This window comes from Oryctolagus cuniculus, chromosome 7 (assembly GCF_964237555.1).
Source record: "Oryctolagus cuniculus chromosome 7, mOryCun1.1, whole genome shotgun sequence".
In the NCBI taxonomy this organism is placed as follows: Eukaryota; Metazoa; Chordata; class Mammalia; order Lagomorpha; family Leporidae; genus Oryctolagus; species Oryctolagus cuniculus.
Genome location: NC_091438.1, coordinates 33,423,873 through 33,446,244, shown reverse-complemented (window position 1 = coordinate 33,446,244; position 22,372 = coordinate 33,423,873). Strand labels below are relative to the sequence as shown.

The following is a 22,372-nucleotide window of genomic DNA, read 5'->3' as shown; positions in this document are numbered from 1 at the left end:
AGGCAGGTGACTCGGTGTGCAGTCCAGTGTCCCATGCTGAGAGACCACAGAGGGCCACTGAGCATCCTCACTGGCAGGTGCTCACCCTTTCCCAGCGTGTGCACCTCTCCACAGGCTGTTTGAGCATTCTCACAATCTGGCAGCCTGCATCCCCCAGAGCGAGTGAGCCGAGAGAGAACACAGGGAAGACACCACGTCCTTGATGACCTGCCTTCAAAAGTCACACTCTAGGCCAGATCTACTCAGTGCCAGAAGCAGCTACACAACAGTACAGGTACCACGTGACAAGAACCACAGAGTGCCCCCACAGGTTGGGGATCAAGGCTAGGTAATTTCAGTTCCCTGGGTCCTGGTTCCCTCCCTTATAAAATGGAAATGGGTGAGGTGACATCAGTGCTTCCCAGCCCATACCCTATCAAAGACCTTTCTTTACCTTGGAGAAGAGGGGTGATGGTGGTTGCTGGGTAGTTGAACTGAGAGCACCCTTGAAATATAGCACTTAAACAAAGGATTTTGATGCTGTACACATGTGTGCAAGCTTCCAGAGTGGATGAATATAGAGATCCCCCTAGAAATAACCCTGTATGAACGCATCAGTCAAGTGGGAGTTGTGACACTGGCCGGCTGACCTTGGGGGATAATATGATGATTCCATGAAATGGGGTGCATGTGCTTTGTGACTATAATTGTTCTGCTTGTATACAGAATGTTATGAGAAAAGAAGCGTTCGATTGTTACCTCCATATCTTGCTGTGGTTCTCTAGCCTTCTTTCCATTAGCTCTCAGAGACTTTCCCACCAGCCTCTGCTTTCTTCAGTCTACACTAGGAGTTCCCTTGGAAAGTTTTAACACAGGCCCAAGCCCCTTGAGTTTGTGTTCTCGTAACACCTTGATGCATTCATCTCCGTCTGAGCTTGTTAGCCTACATGGAGTCAACGTGCCTAGTTCTTACTAAGGCCCTCTCGTGTCTTTAACCCTTTTTGGACTTCATCTGGGCCCTCCAAGATAGGGCTATCAAGTATTATTATTCCATCCTAGGGACAAATAAACTGAGGCATCAAGTAGATGGAAAAGGTGGTCCCAAATCAAACAGCACTGGGAGTGGAGCTGAGGGCAGAATCCAGATCTGCTGACTCAGCTGCTCTACCCTGCCCAACACTCATGTCTTAGTTTCAATTCTTTTCTCCCTGTAGCTACCTTGGTGCTAAAATACTATTTAGCCTAGGGGGTAAGAAGCTAAGAGAACTCCTGGATATGGGGCTCAAATTCTAGATTGAGCCTAGCTCAGGGGTCAAGCACAAGGCAAGGTCCATATGAAAATAAAGGGCTCTGTCGAGGGGCCCAAGAACCAGCGTCACATTGTACAACTGGCATGGTATGGTCCCGTGGCCAGCAGCAATGGCATCACCCAGGGGAATGTTAAAAATGCAGAACTTAAGGATCCAAATCTGTACTTTACCAAGATCCCAGGTGATGTATTTGCACTTAAAATACAGTATGGAGTATTCAAGAAATGTTCCTGGATGGCTGAGTGAAGAAGTATATTTTCTTTAAGAATTACATTGTTCTAACACAGGATGCATCCAAAAGTTTGTGGAAAAAAATGAATTGAAAGATAAGATTTTCTTGGTGTTAAAAAAAGACATTGAAATCCATAATTTTTCCATAATACCTATTTTCCATGAATTCTTTTTAAGATTCCCTCCTAAAAGTGTGTTATAAAGAAGGTGATGATCTTTTTAGTATCACTGTTTTACTATTTTATGCTATTCTGGAAAGGGGGAAGTCCTGTGTTAAAGTGATTAGCATGGAAGGAGGACTTGGTGCTATAGCTTGGATGTGGTTTTTCCTCCAAGGGCTCATGTACTAGAGGCTTCATCCCTAGTGATATTAAGAGTGGTGCAAGGTCATTAGGTCACTGGGGGCATGGCCCTCAAAGGGAATTAATGCTGATCTCCCACAGTGACTTAGTTCTTGTAAAAAGGGGCTATTAGGGCTGGCGCTGCGGTGGAACAGGTTAGGCTGCCACCTGTGATGCCAGCATTCCAGATGGCCACCGGTTTGAGTCCCAGTTGCTCTACTTCTGATCTAGCTCTCTGCTAATGCACCTGGGAAAGCAGCGGAAGACGGCCCAAGTGCTTGGGCCCCTGCACATGGGAGACCCACAGGAAGCTCCTGGCTTCAGTCTGGCCCAGCCCTAGCCATTGCAGGCATTTGGGGAGCAAACAAGCAGATGGAAGATCTTGATCTCTCCCTCTCTATAACTCTGCCTTTCAAATGACTAAAATAAATCTTTAAAAGGAGAAGGAGGAGGAGGAGGAGGAGAAGGAAGAAGAAGAACCAGCAGCAGCAGCAGCTGTTATAAAAGAGTGAGCCTGACCCCTGAAACCTCGGGCTTTCTCTCTCGCCATGGGATGGCCTCTTCTTCTGCAGGTGGTTGTTTCCCTTTCTGTTTCTCCTGGGTGTTGTGACATAAACAACAGAGCCCTCATAAAAGGCCACACAGATGGGCCTCTAAAACTGTGACGTGAATAAGCCCCTTTTCTTTAGAGAGTACTCAGCCTTAGGTATTTATTTACAACCACAGCAAATGAACCAACACAACTGGAAAAGATGGGAGCTTTGATTCTGTGCAAGGTCTGACTCATTGCCCTGACACTGTGGAAGGACCCAGGCCAGAGAAGGATTTGGATAAAGTAGGTGCCACCTCCAAATGGCAATTCCAAGCCTGAAACTCAGTGTCCTCAACCCTCTCACAGGGTCCTCATGGCTCCATCCTCCCTTGAAGGTATCATCTCAGGCAGTGAGCACAGGAACTACGGAGTTGGAGGCTCCTGGTAGGTGAGGCCAGGATTCCAGCCAGGACTAGCTGGGAGGAGTCTCCAACTTACCAGAACTCAGCCGCTGCGTGTTCTGCTGATCCTGTTGTTGTTGCTGCTGCCGCCGGGCCAGCTTCTTCATCTGAGGAGGAGAGGGCCAGAGGATTAGAAGTCAAGGGACAGGCAGCAGGCTCACATGGTAAGGGGGAGGCAGGAAGAGATACCTGCCTTCGCGAGGGCTTGTTCACAAAGCAGAGTGCTTCCCAGCTGCTACTCAGTAAAGGAGCCACACTTGAGGAACTCAAGTCACGGGCAGCACAGCTGAGGGCTCATCTGCTCTGCAGATGGCCGGGAAGCAAAGGTGCAACTTGCCGTTGCATGAACAGTGAACTGTCGTGACTGACTCGGAAATGCAGGACCAGGATCGGCGGCCATGCCTAGTTGTGGGGCTGTGTGCTGAGACCAGCATGTGATTTGGGGCAGGCCAAGCACCTGGTTCCCTCCCTCTCCTCTAATCTGCCGGCCTTTGTGTTTGAGACAACTACAGGGCAATCCATGCCTCTTGTCTCCTAAGGAAACATTTGAACCTGATGGTTCTCAAACAGTGCTCTGTGGAACATTAGGGCTCTGTGAAATGTTCACACATACTTTGAAAGTGTGTGTGTCTGTGTGTGTCTGTGTGTGTAGGTGGAGAAAGCACTACATTTAAAGATGTTTCCCTACTGCAAGCTTTCCCAGAGCTTTGCAAGTACCCTTCTCTGCTTTGTGAGTTCATAGGCTAAGCGGCCTCTCAAATGCACTGCACCGGGAATCCTGCAGTCCATACCAGCAGCTGTGTTCTGAGGTTGCAGGTGGGGAAACACTACCTTAATGATCATAATCAAACAATAAGATCATAATTTATCATTCATTAAAGGTCAGGGACCCAGAGAACATGTCTCAGGATACACACATCCTGATTAGAGGCAGGCAGAGGACTAATGGAAGGTCTAAAGCAAAGACTGTGATGGGCGCATAGAGACCTTGGTAAGATACGGAGCACAGCATGATGCTTTGGGAGCATGTAGGTGGGGCCAGCTCTGGGAACAGGGAGTGGAGGCAGGTGGTGCCCCATGCCTGGGTTGTGCTAGCCCATCACAGGTGCTACCGGAGTTGTAACACTTCCTTGACATTTCAAAAGAACTTTGGTACTGGAGTTAAACAGATGTAAATTAAAGAATATGCTTCTCACTAAGAGATACAGAGACACATTTATTCACACAGCTTCACAGTCATGGCCACGAGGAAAATAAAAGCCCCTTCACTAAAACAAATGCCTTATCTCCCCTTCTGCAAGGCTGCTGTGGCTGAAATAATGGTTGCTGATGGGGTTATTAGATCAGAGGAACCATGCTATCAGAAGGGCTCGGGTCAGAAAACCTGACAGCAAGAAACCTACTGTAAGAAAGCAGCGACCCAGAGATAGACAAAAGTAATAAGCAGATTACCTTAGCTCTCTGGTTCTGGAACCACACCTGGACGACACGGACACTCAGCCCTGTCTCTGCAGCCAGAGTTTCTCTCACCTTGAAAGAATTGAACATAGAAATACAGAAACATGGGCAGGTGACAAGACACAGCCTGAGTGGGTAGTGCAGGGGAGACCAACAGGCCACCTCTCTCATAGGTGCTGACTCATATTTGGTGCTCAGCACACACCTGAAACCACTTCCCTTTGGATATAGACAGTCCTTCACCAGGTTACAAAGAAAAAAAAAAAAAAAAAACCAAGAACAATCATTAACTTAAAGGTGCATTCCCGCAGGGTGTTTCAGGTTTTCGCTCACCCTGGAAATCAGGCTTCTCAGTAGTCCTCAGACCTTAGCATGTGCATCCACCTCCTCAACGAGAACTGAGAGTGAAAATCACTCCCCCAAAAGACATAGCTCTCTCTAACTCTCTTTCTGAAATTCATCAAACCTGAACTTTTTTTGTTTTGGCCTCACAGTTTGGTTTTTTTTCTTTATTTGACAGATAGAGTTATGGACAGTGAGAGAGAGAGACAGAGAAAGGTCTTCCTTCAGTTGGTTCACCCCTCAAATGGCCGCTACAGCAGGCGCTGCACCAATCCGAAGCCAGGAGCCCAGTGCTTCTTAAGGGTCTCCCACGTGGGTGCAGGGGCCCAAGCACTTGGGGCATCCTTCACTGCCTTCCCAGGCCACAGCAGGAGCTGAACTGGAAGAGGAGCAACTGGGACTCGAACCTAGCACCCATATGGGATGCTGGTGCCACAGGCAGAGGATTAACCAAGTGAGCCACCCACGGCGCCAGCCCCAGCCCTCACAGTTTCAAGTGACTGTGGGTGTTTATGAATACTCACATTCCCAGCTACCCCAGGTGAATTCTACCCCAAAGGGAGTAAGATGAGACCACATGGAATATAGCAAGGCCAGGCACTCAACTCTGAAGCAGGCACAGGCACTGGGGCTGATGCAACAGGGTGACGGGGAACCAGAGCATGAAGAGCTGTGTTTAAACATCTGTCACCCAGGGACGGGTGTTGGGCATAGAGGTCAACTCTCCTTGGCATGTGGAGTGCCTGGGTTCGAGTCCAGCTCCTCCCCAATTCCAGCTTCCTGCTAGTGCACACCTGGGAGGCAGCAGGTTCCAGTACACGGGTCCCTGCCACTTGTGTGGGACATCGGGATGGAGTACCTGGCTCCTTGGCTTTGTCCTGGCCCAGCCTCAGCTGTTGAAGCATTTGAAAGTGAATCGACAGATGGGAGATCTCTTTCTCTCTGTCTCTGCCTTTCAAATTAAAAAAAAAAAAAGCAAAAACATCTGCCAAGCAGACAGGCACATGGTAAGCTGGGAAGACAGGCAGGGGCCAAGAAACACAGACTATAAGGAATGGACTCAAGGGACACTTCACCCTCTTGGTCTGATACAGGAGAAACAATTAAAAAGTTCCTGGGCCAGTGCTGTGGCACAGTAGGTAAAGCCTCCACCTACAGTGCCATCATCCTATATGGGTGCCAGTTCAAATTTTGGCTGCTCCACTTCTGATCCAGCTCTCTGCTATGGCTTGGGAAAGCAACAGAGGATGGCCCAAGTGCTTGGGCTCCTGCACCTGGGTGGGAGGCCCAGAGGAAGCTCCTGGATCCTGGCGTTGGATCAGCACATCTCCGGCCATTGCAGTCATTTGGGGAGTGAACCAGTGGATGGAAGACCTCTCTCTCCCTCCCTCTGCCTCTCTGTAGCTCTGCCATTCAAATAATGAAAATAAATCTTAAACAAAAGCTCCTGGAATAAATACCTGAATTGAACGCACATGAAATACTTCACCTTTATTATGCTGCTGGGGTGGAAACGAGGGAGAAGTGGGATGATCACACTAGATTTTTGAAACACAGCCTTCTGATAAGCCGACTAACCCAGGGATGGACACAGTAGCCCCAGTTCCACTGGCTGAAACCCTATCCATGCCTCTGAGGCTCAGCTCAAAGCCACCTGTTCCACCAAAGTTTGCCTAATTTCCTATACACAAATGACCTCTCCCTGCCCTGTGGCTCCTGGCTGACCCCCTGTTACAGTCCTCAGAGTTCTTTCCTCAGTGTTAAAGTTCAATGTACACACACCTCCTCACACATGACCTGGAAGCTATCTGGGGACAAGCAGCCAGCACCAGACCATGGAGAGGCTGGGACTTCAGGACATTCAGAATAAGTGAATCAGTGAAGCTGGTAGCAATTTGCCTGCTTTGGGGTGTTTCACCTGCCGGCAGGACCTGCCCTGGGGTAGATGGGGTTGCAAGGGTGGGGAAAGGAAGAGTTCTGCAGCTGAAGCTCATCAGGGGTCCAAAGTTGTGGCAGACTGTACTATTGGCCAACAAGTCCCTATCCTTCCCTCCTGTGTCCTTGTGGGGAGGAGGTTCGGGGGTGTCACTGCTGCACCCTTATTTAGCTAAACCACATCACCAGTTATGGCCCACGGAGCATGTGTGCCTGTCAGCAGGGTTCCCCAGGGGCTACAACCTTGACATGGTCTCTTGGCTTTCTGCCATCTGCATGTGAACAACATGCCCCAAGAAGGCACTGCCCCTTCAGCCTGGAATTTCCAACAGGAGACAGTGGGACAACCTAACCTGAGCTCAGCCCAGGAGTAGCAAATAAACATTTTGGAGGGGCCCCTAAGACGTTGGGTATTAGTTTACATGCAGGGAAAGGGAGGCAGAGAAAACAATGTTAAGCTGCTTAAAATATATTGCCTTTATGAATTTCAGCAAAGAAAGCTTTCTTTTTATTGTATGAAAGATAACTTCCAGCATAGGGTGGGCAGTTGAAAAATGGCCAGCATTCAATCAATGGGCACAGTTATCTGTAGCAGAGACTGATAATTGTGCCCAGCTCCATTCTCCCCTTCTTTGTGTCTGTAATTGAATCCCTAAGTTTTAGTAGAGCATGTGGCCACCCACATAGACTCATGTTCCCAGCTTCCCTTGCAGGAAGGCCACAGGGCTATGGTTCAGCCAACTCACAAGTAGAAGGGAATTGACCTTAACAAGGCAGCCTCTTGCCCTCCACTTCTTCCTTCTCTATCCTGGTGACTGGAAGAATGGTGACAAGTGAAACAGTTCTTAGGACCCATGTTATTGACCACACAGCCACCAATCTTGGTTTGTTCACCTCTGAACAGTAACATAAGAAAAAAATAAACTCCTTTCTCATTAAGCCATTGTAATTTTTTTGCATGAATGTTTACACTGGCCCTACTTGTAACATCCCTGGGCAGCACACACAGCCCAAATGCCCATCAGCAGGTGTATGGACAAATAAGCTAGGGCATATCCATGCAGTGGGACCTTTCCACAACCAAGAGGAGTGAATTCCAACATGGATAGATCCCCAAAGCAACACACCAAATGGAACCAACCAGACCCTGCCAGCCACTGTGTTTTTTAGCTCTTTGTATCCCGGTGGACAGCAACACTGGCACCTACTATGATTATCATTCCATTGCTCTACATGAAATGAAAGGGGTGAACCAGGGGCCTTTTGGAGTCAGTATGCACACATGAAAGAATAGGGAGTGTCTGTTACAACCCTGCCACAGCTTTGTGATCTCTGGAGTCCCCAACAGGGCCCAGGTCCACTTGCGCAGGCTCTGTCTGAACAGCCCTCCCCACCACTCTGACCCCCTCAAATGCCCACTGATGTCCCACAGCAGTCCAGGTGCACACAGAGAAGTGAGGCCTGGAGCCCTTCCTTCTCATCTCCCCTCCTGTACCTTCCTGCAGGGCTTGGAGGAGACTTCAAAGGAGGCCTTGAATGCTCTCCTCTGCTGTGTTGTCAGGATGGTTCTGGGGCGTTTGGGGCGCTTGTGGTCCTTGCCATCCTCAGCGGCTCCTTTCCCTGTCCCGTGGGCTGATTTGCAAAGACTTTCTTCATCATCACTTTTGCCTAAAAGAAGCAGAAAAAATTATGTAAGCCCCCAAAAGCCACTTCCTGGAGCTATTTGTGATTCTACAGCAAGGCACTTGGGTCTCTTTCCAGGATGGCTTTCTGGGATACTGGTTTGAAAATTTCCAGCTTTGGACTAAGAAAAAGGCTTCAAAATCCCAGATAGGAACCAGAAAGTCCATCTCTGCACCTCAGGCTTTACACATTTACTGGCCTTAGGCAAATTACTTAATTCTCTGCTACTCACTTTCCTCATCTGCAGAACCATGTAAGAAAACTGCCTTCACTGGAGTTGTCATGAGAATTAAATGAGTTGATACCAGTTAGGCACTCAGAATGCTGCTTGGCCTACAAGAATTGCTCAGTAAGTATCTGTTGTTAATATTATTTCCTAGATGACATTGCTCAAGACAAGACCTGAAGCACTTATGCAAAATTTCTAAGACACTGTGTCTGAAATTCTAGCTACTGGCAGGAAGTAAAAAATATTACTGTTCAGAATACCATAGAGGACTAGTATGAAATGACCTATAGTAGAGAATGGAAGACACAAATGATAGTTAGGGTGACAACACTATGGTGCAGTGAGTGAAGCCCCAGCTTGGGAAACGAGCCTCCTATATTGGAGTGCTGGTTCAAGTCCTGGCTGCTCTGCTTCCAATCCAGCTCCCTACTAATGAGCCTTGGAAAGCAGCAGCAGATGATCCAAGTTTTTGGGCCTCTGCCACCAACTTGGGAGACCCAAATGGAGTTCCTGGCTTCTGTCTTGGGCCTGGCACTCGGGAGGCAGCAGATGATGACTCAAGTGCTTGGGTCCCTGCCACCCACTTGGGAGACTTGGATGTCATTCTTGGCTCATGGTTTCGGCCTGGCCTACTCCTGGATATTGCAGGCATTTGGGGAGTGAACCAAGAGGCAAAAGATCTCTCTGTGTCTGTCTATCTCCCTGACTTCCAAATAAAATGAAAGCAAATAAATGTAAAGGTTTCAAAAATACACTAGTTCCCCCTCATTCAAAGGGAACACATTCTAAGATATTCCACAGAAAGTACCAAATCCTACATATTGTTTCTTTCTTATACATAAATACCTATGTTAAAGTTTCAGTTATATATCATACATAAGAGTGTTCATTGTTAAATTAACAACAGGAGTCACTCTGTCCTCAATTAGTTGTACTATCAGAGTTTACTGTGATACTTGTCCTCAAACAGTTCCGTGTGTATGTGTGTGTGTGCGTGTGTGTTTGTGCAAATTGTTGAAATCTTTACTTAGTATAGAGTTGATCTTCTGTGTACAAAGTTAAATTGAAAATGAATCTTAATGGAGAATGAGACTGGGAAGGGGAGAGGAGGGAGGAGAAGGGGTTGTACTTATGAAATTTGTATTTCTTAAAAATAAATTAATTTTTAAAAGTTTTTTCTAAATTAGACATAGTAATATATTAACAATAACATAATAAAATAGAACAGTTATAACAATATTCTGTAATAAAACATTAACAATGCTTATTTCTGGAAATTTTCATTTAAAAATTTTGAACCACAGTTGAATGTGGGGAACAAATCACATGAAGCAACACTGTGAATAAGAGGGAACGACTGTGCAGTATACTTTACAATGCAATAATGGTATGTCCGTAAATGTTGTATCTTCATCAATAAAATGGTAAAGGCAATGTCCAGGGAGTCATCTGATTTTTCTGCAGTCATTCATCACAGAAGGTGACACAAATGTATATTGGTAACTCACAGTAAGGTAACTGATGAAAATGCAAAACCTGAAATAATGCAAATGGTTCTTGCATGTTGATCCCACCCAGGCAAGCCAGGTGGCAGAGTGATATCTACAAGCATGGCTTTGGAGTCAGCAAAGATGGGCTTCACCTTGGCCCTGCCAGTCATCATGTGTAATTTTGAATCTATTCTTAAGACTGGTTTCTCAGCGGGAAAAGTATCTGTGTTGTTGGAATTAAATGAGATGGTATATGCAAAGGGTTTAGCACTTAGGTGCTCAGTAAATATTATTATTTCAACATAAAGATGTATTCTTGGTCCTAGACACATGTTTTCAGTTAGTAGTCTCATATTAATGAGGAATCTGAGTCTAGGTTTTATTTTTTTAATTACTTTTTATTCAAGAGACAGAGAGACAGACAAAAAGAGATGAAGAGACATACATAGAGCTCCCACCTTCTGGTTCATCCCCCAAATGCCTGCAACAACCCAGGATTGGGCCATTGCTGCAGCCAGAAGCCACACAACCCAGGTCTCCAATATGAATGGCAGGAGCCCAATTACCTGCTGCCTCTGGGGCCTGCACTGGCAGGAAGCTGGGATGGGGAACCGGAACCAGGGATGGAAACCAGGTACTCCGATATGGGACATGGGACCTCAACCCGCTTCTTTTTTTTTCTTTTTTTTTTTTTTCTTTTTTTGACAGTTAGATTTAGACAGGGAGAGAGAGAGAGAGAGAGAGACAGAGAGACAGAGAGACAGAGAGAAAGGTCTTCCTTCCATTGGTTCACCCCCCAAATGGCCGTTACGGCCGGCGCACTGTCCCAATCCAAAGCCAGGAGCCAGGTGCTTCCTTCTGGTCTCCCATGTGGATGCAGGGCCCAAGCACTTGGGCCATCCTCCGCTGCCCTCCCAGGCCACAGCAGAGAGCTGGACTGGAAGAGGAGAGACCAGGACAGAATCCAGCACCCCAACTGGGACTAGAACCCGGGGTGCCAGTGCCACAGGCAGAGGATTAGCTTAGTGAGCCGTGGCGCCGGCCCCTCAACCCGCTTCTTAACTGCTAAGCCAAACACCCACCCACTAAGTTCAGGTTTTACAGTGCAAAGATTCATTTCTCTGTGTTTTCAGATATGACCCTAGCCAGCACAAGAGAGTCAGTGCTGTGGAATGCAAGTGTGTAAGTGCTGTGATAGGGAGAGGGAGAGAGGTAGGGGAGAGTTGGGGCTGATTAAGGAAGAAGATGTAACTCCTGAAGTGTGTTCAGAGACAGGAAGGCTAGGGCCCTGGACTTCTTGGTTTGCTGTGCCTGCACTCAGCCTGGCCTAAGGCATGCAAACATTTCCATCATGAACCCAGGGATGTCATCTTCTCTTCCAGCCATCAGTACTCACTTCCAGAGAAGACAGAAAGCCTGGCAGGTGGCTGCCCACACACCCCTTCCACACCCCTGAATGACGACAGGAGGGAAAACACATCTGTCTTTGGGAGAAGGAAGGGGAAGGACCATGGGTGACTTTCCTCCAGTGGGTGTCTACTGTTTGAATACCCTTTCTCCTTCTGATTTTCCCCACCTGTTGTTCAGTATCTCCCTCTCTCCTCTGTCTCTGCAAGTCTCCTTTGCTGCCTTCCAAGAAGCACTCATGCTCTAGGCCAGGAGTCTCCAAACTTTCCCTGTAACGTGTCAGATGGTGAAGGCTTCAGTCTGCAGGTCCCTGGTCTCCGTGGCAATTACTCGACTCTGCTGTCACAGCATGAATGCAGCCACTGACCACGTGCACTGGCATGGCTATGTTCCCCTAGAGTTGTATTTCAAAAGCAGGCACCAGGCCAGATTTGGCTGCACACCATAGTTTCCTGCCCCCTGCCCCAGAACTCTTCCTACTTCCTGTTCTCTATCAAAACGTGCTCATCCCACATCCCATTCTTTGGGCTCTGACTTTGGGTCTGGAAGCACAGCTCATCTGATGCACTGTGGAGCCAGTGGTTAGCATGGTCTGATGGACTGTCCCCATGATCAACAACAGAGATACATCAGGCAGGAAAGCCTTCCATCCAAGCAGTCACCAACATGGAATTTCAGGTGTCCCAGCAGGTCAGAGTGACAGAGGTTCCTGTACCTTGCAAGGTACAGACAGGGGCTGTGACCCAGCTGCAACAGAGATTTGGGCCATCACTAACTACCACCCAGCTTCTGTCTATTGCATGTCAATATCGTGGGTCTCACTCAGTCGGACCTTGACTTGCTGGTGGGGAGTGGGGGTCAGAGGAAGGACTTTCAAAGTGATTCTGGAATACCCACAGGGGCTTCTGTCTTCTCTTTCAACAGGGCAGACCTGCCTGGCTCAACTCCCAACCTCTCCATGAAAACTGTGCAGTGCCTGAAATAGACACTTGTCACTTTGTACAAGGAAAGGGAAAGTTCTAGAGGAGCCAGAAGATTTCTCCCGGAACCAGCAGGAGTGCTGGGGAACAGAAGATGAAGAGACGCTTGAAAGCAGTGGAGGAGCTGAGCGGAGGGAGTGGCGGCCCCTCTCTGCTGCCTGAGACTCCCACACCCAGATGCAAGCCGAGCGAGCCCTCATAATTCAGGCTGACACCCCTCAGCAGAGATGAAAGGAGCACCACTTGCCGCTCTCCAGCAACAAATGTCTGCATCCCTGGAGGCCATTTGGACACAAGCATGGCATAAATCTGACTGCTAGCGGGGAAGCCCAGAGATTGGGTCTCCTACCAGAGTGACATGAATTGGCTTGGCACAGAGTTGGAACATGTTTCTCAGGGCCTTTCTTCCCCTTTTCTTGTGGAAAAAAAAAAAAACCTGGAGTGGTTCAGGGCGGTTGCTCCCCCATTGCCATCCCTCCCACTCGTTTATGACATAAGCAATTGCAGATGAAAGCCCCAGCCGTGGTTTATGGCTCTGAGACGGAGCTGCACTACCTGTGGGGCCCTGTAGATTCATTCCACGTTGTTGGAAACCTCCCAGAGGCTCATAAACACGGCAAGAGATGTCTGAGCTTGGCCCAGGAGGCGAGGGTGAGGGAGGGGAAGGAGAGGCAGGAACGGGCCTCGGATGCTTCCCCAGTGATGAGCCTCATAAACGTCTCTGGGGCTGCAGGAGGAGAGGAAGGGGCTGGGATTTGCTGTGGGGAGAGGGAAAGAAACAGGGAGGAATTTATGAGGACAGGGTGTGGAGGAAGCTCTTTCAGTCCCTGCCCTGCACCACAGGACTGGAATTCCATTCACCCTGAGAACCACAGTGGTCAGCTCAGGATGTGACAAACTCAGAGCAGCACTGAAAACCCAAGAGGCAACAGTGCAGTTCTGTAGCAAGCAGAGTCCATCTAGCTACTGTTGGGAGTTTTCTTAGCCATAGTCATTCGAGGCAGTCTCAACTCAGACCTCAATCTGACTTACAACAGGCTTCTTTAATCACACACTCAATAGGCATTTGCCATGGGCTCTGCGCAGGACACACTGAGATACAGAATGATGAAGACTCATCCTCTGTCTCCCTAGAGACCTCGAATAGGAGAGAAGAAAGACCCAGCACCAACACAGTGCAAACTCTGCTCAGAGGAGTGAGGGGTGGGGCATGGGGAAAGCTACACAGCACAGGTGTCACTCATGCTGGAAGTGAATGGCATGAAAGGTGAATGCAGGTTGCCAGGCAGAAAAGGAGAGAGAAGCCAGGTAAAACACAATGTTTCAGGGCCAGTGCTGTGGCATAGTGGGTAAAGCCACTGCTTGCCGTGTCCTATATGGGCTCTGGTTCGAGTCCCAGCTGCTCCAGTTCTGATCCAGCTCCCTGCTAATGCATCTGGGAAGGCAGCAGAGGATGACTCAAGTGACTGGGCCCCTGCACCCACATGGGAGACCTGGGAGAAGCTCTTGGCTCCTGGCTCCGGCCTGGCCCAGTCCCCAGCTGTTACGGCTAATTGGGGAGTGAACCAGCAGATGGAAGATCTGTGTGTGTGTGTGTGTATCTCCCTCTTTCTGTGTAACTCTGCCTTTCAAAATAAATAAAATAAAAATCTTCAAAAAAAAAAAAGAGAAAACATTTCACAGCACACAGGTGAGACATGAATGGGGGCAGGGAAGGGTGCAAGGCTCCTCAAATCTAAACCCTCCTGGCATGCCATGATGCCCTCACTGCTGTTCTGTGTACTGTGGAGGGATGAAAAGAAGTGAGACTAATCCTGGCTCTTAAGGAACAGAGCACTGCATGAGAGAGAGTCATCAAGAAGAGGCAATTGAGACCCTGAAATAGTGCATGGTTAGGCTCTTCAGGCACGACAGGGGGCAGAAGTGAAGACATGAGCATATTGAAAAGAGGAGACTGGATCAGCCAGATGGGTTAATGAAGAAAGGAGACGCAAAGGTAAGGGAGTAGCCATGATTGTGGGGAGTGGGTGTTTGATGCAGTGCTTAAGATGCTGTTTTGGAGTCCTGGGTTGGAGTCCTGGGTTCAAGTCCTGGCTCACTTCCCATCCAAATTCCTGCTAATGTGCACCTTGGGAGGCAGCAGGTGATGGCTCAGGTCCTTGGATCCCTATCATCCACATGGGAGACCCACATGAAGTTCTGGGCTCCTACTTTCAGTCTGGCCCAACCCTGGGAGCTGGGGGCATTTGGAGCGGAAACCAGTGGATGGAAGATCCCCCTCTTTCTGTGTCTGCCTCTTCCTTTTGAATAAACAAAAATAATAAATAAACTTGTTTTAAAAAAGAAAGCCAGAGGGTAGGCATCAGGTGTTCAAGAGAAGGGCTTATTTGGCTGGCGCTGCAGCTCACTAGGCTAATCCTCCACCTGTGGCACCAGTACTCCGGGATCTAGTCCCTGTTGGGGTGCCGGTTCTGTCCCGGTTGCTCCTCTTCCAGTCCAGCTCTCTGCTGTGGCCCGGGAAGGCAGTGGAGGATGGCCCAGGTTCTTGGGCCCTGCAACCGCGTGGCAGACCAGGAGGAAGCGCTCCTGGCTTCAGATCGGCGCAGCACGCCGGCCATTTGGGGGGGTGAACCAATGGAAGGAAGACCTTTCCCTCTGTCTCTCTCTCTCACTGTCTAACTCTGTCTGTTAAAAAAAAAAAAAAGAGAGAGAGAAGGGCTTATTTAATACTTACATAGTATCGATTTACAGTGGTATCATTTCACTGTTTCTGCTACAATCCTCTAAGAGGAAAGGCACTGCTACCCTTTTTTATTCTTCATAGATGAGTAAACTGAGGCCCAGGAGAGAGGGAAGGTGATCCCTCACCCAAGGGCACACAGCTGGGATGCTTTTTCTTCACCCCTCCCCCTCTACCTGCTTGAGCTCCTCACAGGGCTGTTGTGAAGATGCAAGGTGCTTGCAAAATAGCAGGTGTTTCCCGACCCGGGGAAAAGGGGGGCAGGAGGACAGTAGTACTATTATTAAAGAGTGAGGAAAGAAAAGGCTCCAAGGGAAGCTTGCTGGGGGAGGGGGGAGGTGGAACATCCACCATGAGCCCCTGCTGGAAAAGCCCCTTTGTCCATTCCAACAGGGACACAGCTTATTTTGAATCCACATTGCCCCCTGCCCCCTGCAGTGCCCACACAGTGAGAGCTCAGAGGAGCACTGCACTCACAGGGCACTGAGCAGCGCAAGGGCAGAGGAGGGAAGCTGAGCTGCACTCCTGAGTCAGGCTTTAGCTGGAGGTAAAGCATCTCAAGAAAGACACCTTTGTTCGGAGATGTCCACAGCAGATGGGGGTTCCTGTGCCAGGCAGGGGGAGGGGCCAGGTGGGTCAGAGCCAGGGCACTGCTGCTCAGACAAGCAGGCAGGCCCCAAAGGGGAGCCGTGTCTGCACTCTGTGAGTGCTGGCAGCCGGCCACCGCCGGGATGCTTCTGTTTTCGCTTTCCTCATCTGGCTGGTGCTCATAAAGACAGACCATGTGCTTGGGAGGTTTGTAGGGAAACAGGACGGCACTGGTACTGATTGGTGGAATCACTGCTAATTGAGGCCTTTTCACATTTGAATTAGTCTTACGCTAATTCCTACCTGGCCTCTCTCCCTGCCCCCTAAACACACACACACACACACACACACACACAGATGCGCATACACATGCACACTGCATCTTTCCCTGTCTGAACTTTTGCATATTCCTCCTTTCTATCCAACAGAAGCATGGCCACGTGCACTCCAAACCGATGAGCACAGGTGTGTCCGCTGGCTGCACCCAGGCGCAGATTTGTCATAGGATGGAAACTGGCCTCTCAGAAAATCCCTCTGCACCAACGTCACTGTGCAACCCAGGCATGGACAAACACCCTAAACGAAAGCCACTACATCTTCGGTTTTGATGTGGCCGGCCCCCAAGAGGGGGAGCTGTGAGGCTTATAAACGAGTTGATTCAGAGGTTTGGGCTGGGTGCTCACACGAGATGAAGTCTGTTAGTCCTTCTGCCTGGCGCTCCAGCATGCACAGGCTGTGGTGTGTGTGATGCCATCTTAGGTTTCTATTGATAAGGTTTGACTGTGTTCACTCTGAACCGGGAAGTAATTTGAGTGCATCACAACCCATCTCTCTTTGGAGCAGCTGAGTTTTACTTGTCTTCGGGAGGGCAAATTAGCTGAGAAAAGAGCATTGTTTCTAGGCTGGGCCAGAAGACATGGGGTTAATGATCCCTACCAATTAAAAAGAGACAGCAATTTCCCAGGTGCCTGGGGAGTGAACGGGAGAGAGTTGACCAACACTCTAAATGTTCTCATGACAGAAGTGAGGCCTCCCTGGACAGTCACTGGATTTCATGATGAAGAGAGCTTGCCTGGATGCCCAAGCTGATCAGAATGCTTGAGCCCTTGACCAAAAGGCCCTGGCTCCAACCAGGCCTTTTGCCTGTCTGGAAAGGTAAGCCGAGGCCAATTTCCAGCTGGATCTGTGCCTCTGCACTCCAGTCCATTCCACTGATAGGCTGTGTTGGAAAGAGCAGTGGAAAACAGGATCAGACACCTAGCCTTTGTTCTTACCACCATTCCTCACCAGCTGTGTGACCTAAGGCAAATGGTCCAACCTCTCTGAGCATAGCTTTCTAATTGATAAAAATCACCTGTCAAGTGACCCTGATAGGACTATTATGAACTCAGTACAGATGGAGCAGGTAAAAGCACTTTGGAAAAAAAAAAAGTAATAAAAATGCAAGTCATCTAAAATATTTTGATGATGCCTCTACCTGTCCAGAAACTTTCTGTAGGAACCCCCCCAGCCCCCTCCCACCTATGAAACTCAGACTCCTCACATGGAAGCTCCCCCATTCAACAGCTCCTTCTGAGCAAGCCTAGTGTGCAGCAGATTCTTGGCTGTGGTATAAGGAGGGAGACAAGATCAACAAAGTCTTTGCTTTCCTACTCTCATAGGAAAAGACTCACAGTGATTGCCTAAAGAAAAGAACATAATTTCATCTTTGGCAATGTTAACTGTTGGGAAGAAAAGATAATAAAGCAATGGGCTGGAGAATGATTGGAGAGAATGGCAACAGCTTCTTTAGGGCTCATAACTCTGCCAATGAAAATGTCCAACTCTCCTTCTCCTTGAAGCCTCCTCTGCCTCCTGTCTGCTGATTTCTTCCCTTCCCAAACACCCAGAGCACATGCTTGTCTATCTCACTTTAGTTATTCCAGTACCTTCAAATTAGAAGGATAATTTTATATTAGTTATTCTCCAATCATTTCAGTGGAAAATGTGAATTAAAAAAAAAAAAGAAAAACAACTGGGTAGGCAGTTGGCCTAGCATTCTACATTGGAGTGCCTGGGGTCAAATCCTGGCTCCAGCTCCTGACTCTAGCTTTCTGCTGATGCAGACCCTGGAGGGCAATGGTGATAGCTCAAGTAGTTAGACTCCCATCACCCACGTGGGAGACTCATTAAATTCCTAGCTTCTGGCTTCAGCATGACCCAGCCTTGGTCATTGCAGACATTTCAGGGAGCATCCTCTCTCTAAGAAATACATTTTTTAAAATGTATTTTAGCTTAAAATATAGGGTACTAGGCTAAGATTCTGGAGGCCATGTAGCAGAGTGGTTGAGAACAGTGCTTTGGACTCTAATGCTTCGCTCCATCATTTACTAGCTACTGGTCTTGGATAAGTTGCCTTTGCATTGCCTTGATTTTATCATCCTTAAAATGGGTTTGAAAGCACCTATCCAATAAAATATTTCCAAGATTGAAATGAGATCATTTTTATACAGTTCTTATGGTACAGAACTTATGCTAAGAATCCAACAAATGCTGGCTAATCACCATCATCACTATCATTTATGTGTCTTCCATATAATAAGCTTCTGTACAACAGAGATCAAGCTGAAATCATCTTTGAATCCTCCACAACACACCATGCTTAGCACTCAAGAAATTGATGATTAGCTATTAAATAGTTTGTGTTCAATTAATAAACCAAAACAATGGTCACACTGGCAATGCATTACATGGAAAAGCATGCTACAAAGTCCCACTTTTCCATTTTTTTCACAAATGTATTCACTAACGCCAACTAAATTCCTGTGCCTGTAGAAATTATTGAAGAACTGTTGGTTATGGTAATTGCTGAGGCTCAGCCAGAGTGAAATTAACTTCTCAGATTCTCCTTCACATTGATATTGATTCCGATGGTCCCATTTCATCAGTACCCAGCAAGTGGTAGAGCAGGCCATGAAAAGAAGAAGTCCAAGATTATGACAACTGGGGACAGAGAGAGGGTGGAGGGAGACTGATGAAAGGAATATAGAAATAGAGGCAGAGTGGGAGAACAGCCTTGTAGAGCAGGAACCATGGTACAACTGGCCTTCCAACCCATGCCCAAGAGATTGGAACACATCGCATCCAGGCACAGCTTGTGGGAAGGAGGGCAGCTTGGCCAGGAGGACTTCAGCCCTTCCAGGCCAGGCTTCCTTCATTACTGAGAGATCTCCAACATGCATTCCCACAGTCACAGCTCCTCAAGATTAGGTGAGGAGACCATAAATGTTCTCAAGGAGAGCTTTCCCTAAATTAACTACAAATGGAGGAGAACCGTGTGCAGTGAACTCTATCACAATCATTTGGGAGGCATTTACAGTTACTACCCTGAAATGAAATTAGGCATCATGAGATTATTCCAGTGTTGATGCGATCCTGACTGACAGCACCATCACAAACACTGCACACCATTAGTTAGCCTTGAATTTCTAACCCTAAGAACTCTTCTTCCCAGTCCTGTCATCACTTATAAAGTACAGAGTTTATTGTGGAAAGAGGAATTAGATGAGAAATGCCATTACCCTGATTCTAAGAGCACTGTACTTCAGTGTGTTCAAACCAAGCAGGCCTCAGGATCAGTCACCTGAGGGGCTGCTCAAAACGCAGACCTCTGGGCCCACCCCGCGAGGCTATGATTCCGTGGGTCTTGGGTGAGAGCTGTGACATTCCGTTTCTCACAGCTTCCTGGGGGATGCTGATACTGCTGGGCCAGGGACCACACTTCAAGAGTGACTGACCTTAGCCGGCGCCACGGCTCACTAGGCTAATCCTCCACCTAGTGGTGCCAGCACACCGGGTTCTAGTCCCAGTTGGGGCGCCGGATTCTGTCCCGGTTGCCCCTCTTCCAGGCCAGCTCTCTGCTGTGTCCAGGGAGTGCAGTGCAGGATGGCCCAAGTGCTTGGGCCCTGTACCCCATGGAAGACCAGGATAAGTACCTGGCTCCTGCCATCGGATTAGCGCGGTGCGCCAGCCGCGGCGGCCATTGGAGGGTGAACCAACGGCAAAAGGAAGACCTTTCTCTCTGTCTCTCTCTCTCACTGTCCACTCTGCCTGTCAAAAAATAAAAAAAATAAAAAATAAAGAGTGACTGACCTCAAATGTTCTAGATCCTCTGCCTTTCCCCACGCCAGTGCTGCTGGCTCACCCAGGAGGTCTGGTAAGGGCTTCTGAAGAGATATAAACCACCCCACCTTTTAAATTCACTCACTTCATACTTGTGAACTATTTCAACCAAATCTTCAGACTGATCCCTCCTAGGGGTGGTAATTAGGAGAGAATAGAACTACAGTTAAAATGCCATGCTTTCCACCCTTTGAAAACAAAGGTATAACTGGAGGAAGAAGTAAGGGTGAGCATATGGTGACTTAAGATTGACTGGGGGCAAAGGGCAGGGAACCAGCATTGTGAAACCAGCCTTGTGGTTTAACAGGTTAAGTCACCTCCTAGAACTCTGGCATCCCATATGGGTGCTGGTTCGAGTCCCAGCTGCTCCACTTCTGATCCAGCTCCCCGATAATGTACCTGGGAAAGCAGTAAAAGATGGCCCAAGTGCTTGGGTCCCTGCACCCATGTGGGAGACCTGGAAGAAGCTCCTGGCTCCTGGCTTCAGCCTGGCCCAGCCCCAGCTGTTGAGGTCATTTGGTGAATGAACTAGTGGATGGAAGATATCTCTCTCTCTCCTTGTCTCTGTCTCTCCCTCTCTTTCTTTCTGTAATTATGCCTTTCAAAGAAATAAATCTTAAAAAAAAAAGACTGGAGCAGGACTTGCCTTTGGCCCGCACAGTCTTAAAGTGCCCTGTGAAGCACAAGTCAGTTCCCCTTGCTCTCTGTCAACATCACAGCTACAAACTCCAGAGGTGTGGCTACCTGTGCTGGTAAGAGTGCAGTGAGCCCTGAAAGGCATCATGATTCATCTCTCTTTTACCCTCCTGCTCAAGTTGCTCTCCTCCACCTCTCTTCATTATCACCTCTTCCAGGATAGAAGCAAAGTGCTGAGCGGCCCTTCTGCTTGCAAGACCCAGATGACTTCAAAGCTGAGCATCTCTCACAAAACAAGAATGTCATCCAAGGTGTCCATTTAGCTTAGTGTCCTAGGCCAAGTCTTAACTGAGACCTCCCTCACAGTCAGCCTGTTTTATCTCCACAGCTGTCAGTGAGAGCTGGAGAAAGAGTTCGTCAGGAAGCTTGGCAAGGGAGAGACAACTCGCCATGCTGTGTATAGCTGATCTTTGGGGAAATGTAGGTCACTAATGGACTATACCAGCAGCTGCAGCTTAACCTTGCCATCAAGTTCTAAGTTAATTTAGCTGCTTTTGAAATCACACAACTTGCTTGGGAAGTTGTATATAGAGTAACCTTTATGTCAAGCTGAATTTTATTCTCCCCTGGAAGGAGTTCTTACGTTTATAAAAGTTTTATCTTCAGGGGTAAATATATTTCAATAAACAGAAGATCCTCATACTTCTATCATTTATGCATTCATTCAAAAACATTTATGTTGCAAAGTGTTTCGTATACATCCATGAACAAGGCAGAGTGGCTGTCTCAAGGAAATTGCAGTCCGGTGGAGGAGATGGCAGGTGAACAGGCCTTTACAAAACAGGATGAGAAGTGTTTTGATAAAGTATAGGACACTGGGGAATACAACAGAGGGACATGTAACGTGGTCGTAGGGAATTAGGGTGGCCTTCCTTATGAAGACTTGAGGAAAGAATAGGATGAGTTTAACAAAGTGATTTAACATAAAGGAGGAGAAAGCAAGAATATTCTGGCATAAGAGAGAAATGAGAGCATGAACAGTGGGGGAGGGTAAGCAGAGCTGACAAATGAGGGTCTTGTGCTTTATTTTCTAACACACAGAGGCAGCAGAAGGATACAGTGAAGAGCAAGCTAGACACTCCAGGCTTAAAGAAACCTGGGTTCAACAGTAGCTCTTTGGGGAATAAACCACTAAATGTCTCCCAATGTCAGCTTCCTGTCCTGTACACATAGTAAGTATTTAAGAAATCCAAACTATTTATACTCTAAGTCACAATGAAAGAATCACAAAGCACAATTGTATACTTTCTCCAGGAGTCAATACGTGGACAGACCAAAAGGTTTGCACTTGTTTTTATTTAAAAAAGAAAAGAAGGAAGGAAAGCAGCAAAACCTTTATAAACTACTGAGACAGTTATTCAATATTAAAATATGTTTTTTTAAAAAAGTATTTAAGAACCAGAGAGGAGGGGGTGGTGAGGAATGGAGCTCCTGACCCACTGGTTCACTCCCAAAATGTCTGCAACAATCAGGGCTAGGCCAGGCAGAAGCCTGGAACAAGAACTCAATCCAGGTCTCCCATGGTGGTGGCAGGAATTCAGCTACTTGAGCCATCACTGCTGCCTCCCAGGGTCTGCATTATCAGGAAGCTGGAGTCAACAATTGAACCTAGGAACTCTGATATGGAACACAGGGGTCCTAAACAATGTCTTAAATGGTAGCCAAACACCTATGCCTAAAATATATTTTAAAGGGTTTTTTTCATTCATGCCCCAGGCAAACATTTACTGACCCCATATAATGTTGCATTCAGTGCTGTTATAGGTTTTATAACTACAGTACAATAGTGAATGAAACAGATGAGGCCCT

General features: G+C 47.8%; 1 protein-coding gene across 2 annotated transcripts in view; it reads right to left on the bottom strand.

Moving 5' to 3' along the window:
• The window catches only part of LMX1A (LIM homeobox transcription factor 1 alpha), a 165,733-nt gene that overhangs the window by 4,855 nt on the left and 138,506 nt on the right, over positions 1 to 22,372 (bottom strand). For both annotated transcript variants that reach the window (XM_017345718.3, XM_051858425.2), the window contains exons 5-7: positions 8,085 to 8,257; positions 4,307 to 4,384; positions 2,892 to 2,961 (exon numbers count right to left, since the gene is read on the bottom strand). In XM_017345718.3, the coding sequence (XP_017201207.1) occupies positions 2,892 to 2,961; positions 4,307 to 4,384; positions 8,085 to 8,257 (321 nt within the window). The remainder of the gene's footprint in view (positions 1 to 2,891; positions 2,962 to 4,306; positions 4,385 to 8,084; positions 8,258 to 22,372) is intronic.